Source organism: Giraffa tippelskirchi, chromosome 11 (assembly GCF_054371585.1).
Source record: "Giraffa tippelskirchi isolate mGirTip1 chromosome 11, T2T-mGirTip1v1.2.pri, whole genome shotgun sequence".
NCBI lineage: Eukaryota > Metazoa > Chordata > Mammalia > Artiodactyla > Giraffidae > Giraffa > Giraffa tippelskirchi.
This window is the reverse complement of record NC_137285.1, coordinates 33,926,146-33,938,761: the sequence shown is the minus strand read 5'-3', so window position 1 is coordinate 33,938,761 and position 12,616 is coordinate 33,926,146. Positions and strand designations below refer to the sequence as shown.

The following is a 12,616-nucleotide window of genomic DNA, read 5'->3' as shown; positions in this document are numbered from 1 at the left end:
TTAAAGCATGTAATTATTATTTATTTATAAATATATATAATTTGTATTAGAATTTTAGCTTAAATGAGCAACATATACTCTAAATTAAAAGTACATCATAATTAAAAAAATAATTAATTAGCAGAGTAAAGTCCAGAATTTAAACATGAAGTCTGGATGGGCTAAGATAAGAGATTGAGAATACAAAACATTAGCTTAATAGAATCATACATTTGGTTAGCATGTTTCAATGAATATACATCTATCAAGATGCATTTTTAAAAATTTTACAATTCATTTAATGGCAACTGGTAATCATCAAACTAGCAATGGTTATCTTCAAATGTTTTCACGCTAGCTGTGCTACCGCTTCTCAAGGTTGATCAGGTATCTAGAGTCACAGACACTTCCCACACAAGATGCATCATATGAATCAGACCTGGTTTATCACCAGCATTTATAAAACCAGATCTAGGTAAATTACTAGGTCTGGGGAAACAAGTATGGTCTTAATATAGGGAATGTTTAGCCTGTCAATATCCATTTTTATTCTCAATCTGACTGGGGTGAATACTTGCAGCAAAATAACTTTTCATATTTTTACTATGTTTATAAATGCTATTAAAATTTATTGACATTCATATAATTCTGCATACCTATATGTGACTTTAGTTAGAAACGTATTTCAAAATTATTTTTAGTTTGGGAACCTGAAAGCTTTAAGGAGAGTAAACTGTGCCTGAGTATTAATCGAGAAATTATACAGTTCACAATTTCTACTTAAAAACGGGAAAGCAAACAAATTCTTCTGGGGTTGCCTGGTAACTACTAAGGAGTATGTCAATGAAAGACTGGTCTGACTGAAACAGCTTTGAATAAATAATAGAATTGTTGTCAGTTTTAGCCTCAGCGAAGCAAGACAGGGAACAATTTTAAGCTAAACTGAAGGAAAGACATTTGAAATATTTTGTGTGTGTGTGTGTTTTAGTGAATTCTCCACTGCTTGCCATTAAACTGTTTCCTCACCAAAAGCATAGAATTAACATAAAGACACTAAAAGCAAATTCTGAAGATGTGACTTAATATCTGTTTGGATTAAATAAAATGGACCAAGACATTTTAGAGACACAATAATGTATTTATGATTCATTACGTATTTATTTATAAAGTCATTTGTGCGATGTATTGCTTTCTTAGAAACATTTATGTACACTAAGAATGATTACTGCTCTGATAAAAGATTTGACATGTGTTTTTAAAGTGAGAATTATGTTACAATGACTCATTGGTATATGTACAGTAAAATATTTTGACAAGACTTTAGTTAAAGTGATACTTTATATCACACTGTTGATAAAATGCTTACAAACTTTGAACTATTTTTGTTTTATTTCCAGCAGGAAAAAAGTCAAGAACATTCAAGAATCAAAGGTAAGGAGTGACAATTTTAAGATCATAGTTTTATACAACTGAGTAAGTATATAAGAAAAAAAAATTAATGCTACCTTGAAAATATAATTGAAATGAGAAAAACAATAAAACTTTAAAATTTTCAACATGTTTTTAAAGTCATTGTGAATGCTTTGGGAACTCCCCAAAGCAATTGAAGTTTGTCAAGATTTCCTTTCTTCATACAGTCTTTTTGGAAAATCCAACACAACTTTCTGTTCATTCCCTGAGATGTTTTCATTTAATTCCTCCACCAACTATTGTCCATAAGAGTAAGTGTCCTGCCACATCTATAATTTAGAAGATAACCCGTTTAAAACTATGCTTTGTGGAGAACAACTATTCAGTCACTGCCATCTCACTTTATTTTCTCTGAAAGAGCAAGAAAATATATATTTATATATTAGAAGTTGGTGATAACTTTTTCTATGGCATAGTCAATCTTAGTCTGACATACGAAGTTTCTTTACCCCATAAAGAGAATCTTATTTGAAATGCATTAATTAAGATAATTTTATTCTAAGTAGATTGTAATACGTCAACAAAATATTTCCATTAGTGTGTGCTTCTACTGATTATAATGATAGAAATTCCACAGATTTTTCCAGATTTAATCCCTCTGGCCTGTCCATTCTTATTTTATGTTGTGGGCATCCTTGCTCACTTATTCCTTCCCCAAGGTGTAGTAGACCCAAATCTGACAATGGAGCAAAATACAATTGCACTGTGTTTATTTATTTATTTATTTTGTTGAAGTATAGTTGATTTAAAATATTGTGCTAATTTCTGCTGTATAGCACAGTGATTTCATATATATGTGTGTGTGTGTGTGTGTGTGTACATTCTTTTTCATTTTTTTCCATATAGTTTGTCACAGGATATTGAATATGGTTCCCTGTGCCACACTGTAGGATCCTGTTGTTTATCTATTTTATTTATAGTTTGGGAGAATCAGCTAATCCCAAACTTCTAGTTTATCCCTCCACCCACCCATCTTTGCCTTGGTAACCACAAGTCTGTTTTGGTTTTGTAGATAAGTTCATTTGTGTCATATTTTAGATTCCACATATAAGTGATATCATATGATATTTGTCTTTCTCTATCTTACTTCATCTAGCATGATAATCTCTAGGTCCATCCATGTTGCGGCAAATAATGAGATAGCTTTATTTTATTCATTTTATGGCTGAGTATATATATTTGTTATGTATATTCTTTATCCACTCATCTGTCTATGTACATTTAGGTTGTTTCCATATCTTGGCAATTGCAAATAGTGCTATTACCATAGGGGTGCATGTATCACTTTGAATTATGATGCTCCATATACCCAGCAGCAGGATTGCTGGATCATAGAGCAACTTTATTTTTATTTTTTTGATCTCCATACTGTTTTCCATAGTGGTTGCACCAGCTTACATTCCCATCAACCATATAGGAAGTTTCCCTTTTTTCCACACCCTCGAAACATTTGTTATTTGTAGACTTTTTAAAGTTTGCTGTTCTGATTGGTGTAAAGTCATTGTAGCTTTAATTATGTTTCTTTAAGTATTAGCAATTTTGTGCAACTTTTCATGTGCTGTTGACAACTGTCATGTTTTATTCCATCCTTTTTGCATAGGAAAATTTTTTTAGAGCTTTTTGGAGTTTTACACAAATAAATTAAAAAAATATAACTGTGGAGAAGTTACAAAGATTACATGTATTCCTGAAATGATAAAAGGATAGTTACATTTTTGAGGGTGGCTAGATTGATGTTACCAATTTTGCTTACTTAAGTCCAAATATAATCTCCTCTGAGCATTTTCTCACAACTGACTGATCTACACAATTTTTTTCTTGTTGGATCATCTGTGTGTTTATATTATAGAAAAATATGAAAAGACATACTTTTAAAATTTTTGCTATGTTTATTTTGTTCAAATAAATTAGTTAAGACTACCCTTCCAGGGATTCCCAAACTGTGTTCTTTTTCAGCAAACTTAAATATGTCTTGTTATTTTATATATGAATTCATTACATTTATTTATCCTCAAAACACTCATATTAACTCAAAGTTTTGTACTTTGTGTCGCAAAAGCAAATTTCTATTCCAAGAGGTTTTGTGTGATGTTCGTTTAAGTGATACATGCATGTTAAGCATATTGACTGCACATCTTCCTTCTTGTAAAGGGGCCTAGTGTTTCAGATTAACCTTAAATCATATTTATAATTCCGTTATCGTTGAAATAAATTCAGTATAGTTTTCATTTCGATGCTTTATTGCTTTGGAGTACATAAATTAAATCATCTGAAGTAGTAGAAATTATGCTTTTTCAACTATTTTCTGGGAACATGTTTTCTTTTATAATGTAATAAAAATTTCAAGATGATGCTTGTCACTTCTGTCATTGTTATTGGCTGACACATGGTTCAGAATCTTCACATAATGCTGCTAGACTACTGAATTGTAAGCAAAATAAATCAGAGATATAAGGTTACATCAAGACTTGCTGTCTAGCTCTACTTAGAGGAACTCCACATTTTTTCTTGAACAGTGATGGGAATCACCGTACAATATTATCTTACTGGAACTTATGAATGGCCATTTAAAATATTTTAAAATCAATATTAAGAATAAAAATATTGAGTCACAAAAGCAATGTCTTACCCATTATTAGATAACAAAATTCTGAAAATCAAATATTGTACCTTTCTAGGTCACTAATATTTGAATTGTGTTCTAGGGCCTCACTTGATCTTAGTAAACATTTCTCAACTAGTAATTCTCTGGACTTCCTGACTAATTGCTAATCGTATTTGCTGGAACATGTTTATTATATTGCCAAGAATGTATGCAGTCTTTAATCTTTTAATTCCTTGCATTTGGTGCCTGTTTATGCTTGAAACACCAATCCCAATCTCATGATATCAGTGACCTAAAATTACATTAATTCACATAGCAATGAAAATCCAATAAAAAGCAATTCTTATTTCCTCTGTGTATACATATACTGAAATGTTTGGAAACTTGCGATTCTATCTTTAATTGATTATTTGACATTCACTTTCCTTATTCTAATATTATTTTGGAAAGTCATACTAATCCATATTTTCAAACTCTAGAATTATATTTCAATGAAATTCAACTGACAAGATGTGTCTTGGTTCAATAGTTAGTACCGGTTCTCAACTGATTTTCATCTATATATGGCCTGTTGTTGAATGAGACAAAGACTAATCCATTGAGTACACAATTTTGAGCTTTCCAATTGTTTAAGAGGTCCTTCCTTACAGCTACATTAAAGAATATAGCAGAGAAATAAAGAGTCCCAGGGGTTTGAAAGAATGATCAAAACTTTTCAGGAAATGATTTTTCACACTGTTCTTCAGTGACTTAAAGCTGAGTTAAAATAGAGCACATTATGCATTAAAACCCAATGAGAATTTTGTAAATATGATCCAGAAATAATGTCTTCTATAAGGATGACAACAAATCAATTATCATCTGTCAGTATTTCTCAGGGAAGTATTTTAATAGTTTTTGAGGAAAATTTAAATCAACCATGCTTTACAAATAGCTTAGAAACTCTGTCAACTTCATTGAGTTTTTACTTTTCCAAAATGGTGTGAAGTTTTACTACAGTCAGAAGGATATAATCACTGTGGACAGTTGTGTGTGCTTATGCTGTGGCATGCTCCTCAGTATTGGCTTCCCTCTCTTCTGTCGATAAAAGAATGTTTGTCATTTCACCAAAGTGATCCAATTGTCTTTATCATAGATGTTCCCTCCTCTCTTCTCATGTGGATATTCTTGGCTCTTTCCATTCAGAATTGTTAAAAATAAAGCATATTCTCCTTTCATTGATAGTTATATTTTGTTAAGACTGAACATTTGGGGGCAATGAGGACTAAAGTCAATTTCCTAATAATCATTTATAGGTTATATTATTAATATCTCTCTTTTGTTAAGTATCTAACAGATGTCTGACACTGTGTGAGCTTTTTACATATATTATCTCATTTTAATCGTCAAACACACATTATTTGTAAGAATTAGCATCCAAATATGTCTGCATTTTGAGAAATCACATTCAAAGTAATTTAGATCAATATTTTCATTCTTATTCTATTAAAAGAGATCATAGCTTGTTTAGCCAATCCCCAATTGTACAGTAGGTAAATTTAGCATGCTGTTATTCTCAATTGTTTTCATGTTCATAAATTTGATATCTATGGATTTTACTATTCACATATTATTTTCTTTAATGTCATGGTTCATATATTTTTCCTACTGCCAATTTATATAAAAACTGCTCAGTACTTTGTAACTTTAAGAAAAAAATAGAAAATGGCAAATATAACAGTGATATTTTAAGGGACATATGTAAGAATTATGCCACTTGTTCACTCAATAAAAGTGACTTAAACCTTCCAGAAGTAATTCCTCTTCTATTGTAAATATTACCATAACATAACATGTGACATAAAAAATCCTTTACAGGTCTGAAATGCTAAGGTTTATACTTCTATAAGGACATTGGACAATGTCATTATACCATTAAAAAACATATCCTGCAAAAGTCTATGATTCTAAATAGGTTCTGTATGGCAAATATTATGCAATATACATTTGTGTATATGAAAAATGGAAGCTGCACAATTGCTCTTCCTATGGTACATACCTTCTTCACTATTGAGCAATAATAGAAAACATTATGTCAAGATACTTGATTTAATTAAAAGAGTGTATTTGGGGCAATAAATGCCATTAAAGAATGGTGCCTGCAGTCTTTATGCACATAAATGCACATACAAACTATTTTCTGTTTATTTTTCAACATTCATGAGTTCAGATTCTCCTTTATTTCCCACATCACAAAATTAGCAACTGAAAACACTAAAAATTATCTAATATATAATCTGAAATAGACAGGAATATATTTCTCAATGAGCCTAAGGGGTGTTGCTATGAGTTTGAAATTCTATACTCTCAATTTACATTCCTGAATATCCAAATATCCTTCATTAGAATAATCTCACAGAGTTCCTGAGGTCAGCTAACTTCTTCAAGTTCAGGTAGCTAGTCAGGAACAGTGAGTATGGAGAGATTGATCTTCAAATCTTTATTCATAAAGGCCATTGTATATATTACATTAACAAATGAAAAATGATGTAAAATTGAAAGGTGATAATTCATATACATGAGCCCTTTATGAGACTCTTTTGTCTAATTGTTGCATTTCTTTATGTTCAGGAAACAAAATGTTGCCAGCAAAATTAGTAGTAATACCTGAAAAGGAGATTCTTACCATTACCTAAAGTTCAGAGTCACTATATTTCTAGAGGATTACAGTATCATACATACTGAACACTAGGCTCTTTGATATTCAATTTAGAAAGCTATTGCTGAGAGAAATAATTATTTGTAGGTATTTATGAAAACTGTGGGTTTTGTCAATCATAATCAATAGTTACAATCCTTAGAAAGTCCAAATACCGAAAGACAGGAAAACTCACCTCTAAAATTGTCAACTGAAAGATGGATAGATTCATTTATTTCTTTGTTTTTGGCAAATGACAATGCTGTATAAATGCCAAACAGGTGTTCTGACAATAATTCTTAAAAAAATAATTAAATATTGTAAAAGAATGTGAAGAAAAATAGTTCTTTTACATAACCCACTCCAGCATTCTTGCCTGGAGAATTCCATGGACAGAGGAGCCTGGCAAGCTACAGTCCATAGGATTGCAAAGAGTCAGACACAACTGAGTGACTATCACACTCACTATGCTATAGCTATTGCATTATATCAGATCAATTCTATTTGCACTCTATTTGTTTTCTTAAATGCACTTTTGAAATTAAATGGAGGCAAAGTGTATTCTCATGGGTAATTATTGATTACCTTGCAGCAATATATCAATGTCATATATGCAGAACTTAATAGTGTATGATTGACTAGCAACTCTTTAATAATATAAGCACTTCAAATATTTTAATTCATTTCATTTTGCATATAACTTAACAATACAAATACAAATTAATTGCTGAATAAAGAATCAATAAAATGTAATTTCTAATTATAGTGAACACATTGGGAGAATTTCTGATTTCATTAGCTGAAATTTGCTCTATAGAAATAGATCTTTCACTATTAAAAACAGTGATCACATCTCTTATGTGGGTGATATTTTTTGAGTTTTCATGTTAAAGTGAGTGAGTTTGGAAACAAAAATGATAATACATAGATGCAAATTCTGGAAGTTATTATAAACATAAAATAGTAACTGGTATTTTGACAAACTTTCAAACATATAACTACTTAAGTTCTAACATGTAACTCTATAGAAGAAAAATAAATTACTGGAAATATTGTCCCTACAAGTAATATAAACGATACCTCAAACTGTCCTCTTACATAACTTTTTAGTGGTAAAGTAGTAACTTTAAGTAAGTAACTTACTACTGTAAGTGGTAACTTTTCCCTCAGAATGAATATTCATCCTCCATTCTTAAAATAATTCATTTAAACAACTTGGTCCAATTTTAGATGATCTCTTTTTAAACTTAAAGATGTAATTTATTTTTTAATTGTTGACACATCTTTCACTTCTCATAATTACAATCTGTTGTAGGTCTTATGGTGAGAATAATTAAGACTTACTCTCTTTGCAACTTTAATATATAACAGTGTTATTAACTTCAGTCAGTATGCTACACATTAGATTCCAAGGATTTATTCATCATATAGTTGGAAGTTTAGATTTAGATTACTTCCATATCTTGGCTATTATGAATAATGCTGCAATAAACATGAGAGTACATATGTTTTTAATATCTTATTTTCATTTCTTTTGGGTGATACCCAGAAGTAGAATTGCTGGATCATATTGTAATTCCATTTTTAATTTTTTGAGGTACTTTTTCCATAATGGCTGAACCAATTTGAATTCCCACCAATAGTGCACAAGTGTTCCCTGTTCTTCAGCCAATTTTAGATGATCTTGATGCATGTTCTCCTGTCAAAGCAGCAGGAAGACAAGCATCCTTTTTTACCTATTGATGCTATTCTCATCAACCAAGAGAAGCTTCAAAATGTATCTGATTGTGTTCTCATTTATGCCAAGAATCACTCAATTTATATTATGCCAAACACATTATCTTTCCCCCTCCATTTTGCATACATTCTCTAGTTTTCTGAAGGATATTCATAAATCATCTCATTCAATGGGTCATTTATTTTGTTTTCAGGATGATTAATTTTGAGGGCATTTTGTCCACCAGGAAGCAGTGCTATCTAAAAGAAATCAAGGTGTAATAGATCTGATGATGGGAAAACATCCCACAATAACTAGATTTATTTACTATAAATATGATTTAATGCTTCATATGATATCAAATCAATATTATTTAGGCTTTTCTTTGCATAGTTTTAAAATTGTTACTTTTCCCTGCAAAGTAACATCCCTGCACTGATCTTCCCTTCAATCACCAATATAAAATATCCTTATTTTATAGTTTTAACAAGACAGAAATGCCACATAGTGTTTCTTGAAAGAGTTGAAAGTCATTTTCTGAGAAATGACAATTTCTTTACCATCTGAGCCACCAGGGAAACCCATAACAATTTCACTGCTTTTACTTAAGATTGTCATTCTTACAATTATCCTTAAGCATCCTTCTAAATGTGAAATAAGTCTAAATCTGAGAATGTGTTCATCATCTGAAACTGCAGAGTAATCAATATAAACTACATTGTGCCCACTGTAAGATGGAAAAGACCTATCTGCTCAAAAATTGAATAGATGGGTTATTTAGATATCAAAATCCAAGTGCTTTATAGCCAATAATAAATGTAAGCAGATTAATTAGATAGAAGTTTAAATTTTACCACACACTAAAAAAATTGTTCTGTGATTTAAACAAGTGAAAGATTAATTTTATTTACTTAAAATTCAATTAAAATAAATAAAATTAAAATATTAAATAAAATATTAAATTATCTCTTATGAGAAGTCTGATAAAGCAGTAATAATTTGGGTCAATCAGCAAAGAGCACATGATATGTATGTGTTGAAAAAACACAATTTTTATTTGAAATGCTTTTTTGTTTGTTCTTTGAGTAGTTTTTGTTTAAACTGAGTGTGAAGTGACTTAATCCTCTTCTGCCTGGTTAAGCAGAATCAGATCATTTTGCTGTGTGATCAAGAGTCAGATGCATAGGTTGGATCCTGGCTTGGGCATTCATGTGTCATGAGACTGCAGACAAGCCACCTCATTATCCTAAACCTCGACCTTCTTGGCCCTAGATGACAGACAAGCAATAGCACACACATTGTTTTGCTGTGAGCATTAGCTATGATTGCTTATAGTAGGTTTTGAAACAGTTCCAGCACATAGTTAATTCTCAATAACTGTTGGCTGAAATACTATTATTATAATTTATTGAGTGATTTGCCATATGAACTATGTTTTGGAGAATTGTTGAAGAACTATATATCATGAGTTACCTTGAGTGGGAGCAGAAAATATCTGTTGTAAGGAGCATCAGTATTGTTCACAACCCTGAACTTAATCATTTATTTTTCTAAATACTGGATTAATTTTGACTAAAAAGATGTGCTTTAGATCTGTGTTTTCAATAACTTAAATAATTAGTTTTTCTCACAGTTTGAGTTTATCCATAATACTTGTTTCCCATGACCCTGGTTAATTAAGAGATCAATATGCAGTGTTATTTATTCAAGTAAAATAAATTTGTTTAAATTCCATATTTTTTTATTTCTCTTTACATTTTGTCACTTATAATTTGGGATTTTTTAAAAGGCTTTTACTGGTAGAGCTGAATAAGATAATGGATCTAATAATATATGTGAAAAGTATTTAGCACATTATCTGGGATCTTATAGGTATTCAATTAACAGTTATTAAATATAAATCAAATTACAGTTTATAAGTCAGTTTATAAGTACAGGTAGATATGTACACATATATATGTTCATATTATATATAGCATTAAATATCATATGCAATTCACAGTAATTTCTCTAAGCTTATTTATAAATAAAATATATTTAAAATAAATTCGTATATCTTTATACCTACAGAGATAAATAAAAATATAAAATTAAATCACTTCTCACCTTTAGAAAATCTGTTATGTATTATCACACACACACACACACACAGAGTACTAGTTTCTTTATGGTTAAATTCAGGACTTACACAGATTTATATCTCTCTTAAAACCCTGACAGTGTGCTCTTCATAAAATTAATTCAGAAAATATCTGTGAATAAGTGATGAATGCACTAGAAGATACATTCAGTTACAGATGTCAGTATACTTTCACATAAAAGTGCTTAATGCAATATATGAATATGATGAAATATTTAGTCTATTTCTATTTTATACATCCTTTTTCAGATTCTTTTCCATTATAGGTTATTGCATAGTTCCCTGTGATATAGAGTAGGTCTTTCTATTTATCTATTTTATATATAACAGTGTACCTTTGTTAATCCCCAAATTCTAATTTATCCCTTCTCTCTCTCTTTCTCCTTTGGTAACCATGAATTTGTTTTCTATGTCTGTGAATCTGTATTTGTTTCTATGTTTGGAAACCTATATTTGTTTTGTAAATAATTTCATATTTTTAAGTAAGTTTGGATAAATGATTTTATGATATTTGTCTTTCTCTGTCTGACTTACTTCACTTAGTATGAGGATCTCTAGGGCCATTCAGTTCAGTTCAGTTCAGTCGCTCAGTCATGTCTGACTCTTTGTGACCCCATGAACCGCAGCACGCCAGGCCTCCCTGTCCATCATCAACTCCCCGAGTCCACCCAAACCCATGTCTGTCGAGTCGGTGATGCCATCCAGCCATCTCATCCTCTGTCGTACCCTTCTGCTCCTGCCCTCAATCTTTCCCAGCACCAGGGTCTTTTCCAATGACTCAGTTCTTCACATGAGGTGGCCAAAGTATTGGAGTTTCAGCTTCAACATCAGTCCTTCCAATGAACACCCAGGACTGATCTCCTTTAGGATGGACTGGTTGGATCTCCTTGCAGTCCAAGGGACTCTCAAGAGCCTTCTCTAACACCACAGTTCAAAAGCATCAATCCTTCGGCGCTCAGCTTTCTTTATAGTCCAACTTAGGGCTGTTCATGTTTTGACAAATAACGATATTTAATTCTTTTTGTGGCTAACACTCCATTGTATATATGTACCACATCTTTTTTATTCATTCATCTGTTGATGGACACTTAGGTTGTTTTCTTGTCCTGGCTGTGGTAAATAGTGCTGTTATGAACATAGCAGTGGATATAGCTTACTGAATTTGAGTATCGGTCTTTCCAAGATTTAAACACATTTTAAGCAGGCCCAATTTTAACATTTTTGGGTCCTGGACCAACAGTGCGAATAGAACACTTCACCCACTACCCACACACTTCTCTTCTCTCACACCTACCTGCATGACCATTCCACTTGTTTACCTCTTTCGAAAATTAAGAAAAACAAGACAAACAGTCTGCCCTGGGCAGGTCCAGGAAGCAAGATCAAGGTCACTGTTGAGGAATCCTAGAGACCATTCACCCTGCAAAAGGCCCAAAGGGTAGCAAGGGACAGACTTGCACTTAAACCTTTGTTTGAACTTTAGCCAAGAGTGCGCCAGAGCATTCTCCAAAGCCAGGGGCTCAAGAGAGAAACCCAAATGCCTAGCCTCAGTCAATATTGCTTGAGTGAGTGTGATGAGCTAGAAAATACCACTTAAGGAAGCTACAATGAATAGGCTGATTTGTATTAGGAGAAGCTAAGAAAAGGGGACTATATTTAGAAGAACAATGGTTTTACATGAGATACAACCATATTTTGAAAAACTTGAACTTCATGAACTTTTAAAATCTTTATGTATTAAAATGTCATCCACCACTGTCTCATTCTCTAACATATTATGCAGTTCTTGCTGACTCCATCCTCTGTTGAGCCAGTGATGCTGACTTAGTAAGTGGCCTGAATTTGAAGTCTGAAAATAAACAAACACTTAAAAACTGCAGAAAACCAGGTGCCTTCCAGCAGACTGCTGGTACAGATATTCTAAGATTTGCCTGTTTCAAACTGTTCTTCAAAATGACCATGGAAATTGTATACTGCATCTCAGTGCCTCCCCTGCATGTTCAACACAACTTGCCCTTTATATGGTTA

General features: G+C 31.8%; 1 protein-coding gene and 1 pseudogene across 5 annotated transcripts in view; one reads left to right on the top strand and one right to left on the bottom strand.

Moving 5' to 3' along the window:
- The window catches only part of FSTL5 (follistatin like 5), a 780,511-nt gene that overhangs the window by 125,323 nt on the left and 642,572 nt on the right, over positions 1–12,616 (top strand). For 3 of the 5 annotated variants that reach the window (XM_081538294.1, XM_081538298.1, XM_081538293.1), the window contains exon 3: positions 1,377–1,410. In XM_081538294.1, coding sequence (XP_081394420.1) covers positions 1,377–1,410 — 34 coding nt within the window. The remainder of the gene's footprint in view (positions 1–1,376; positions 1,411–12,616) is intronic. The other 2 variants (XM_081538299.1, XM_081538297.1) reach the window with 1 other exon arrangement.
- On the bottom strand, positions 422–535 carry LOC145528055 (small nucleolar RNA SNORA72; annotated as a pseudogene).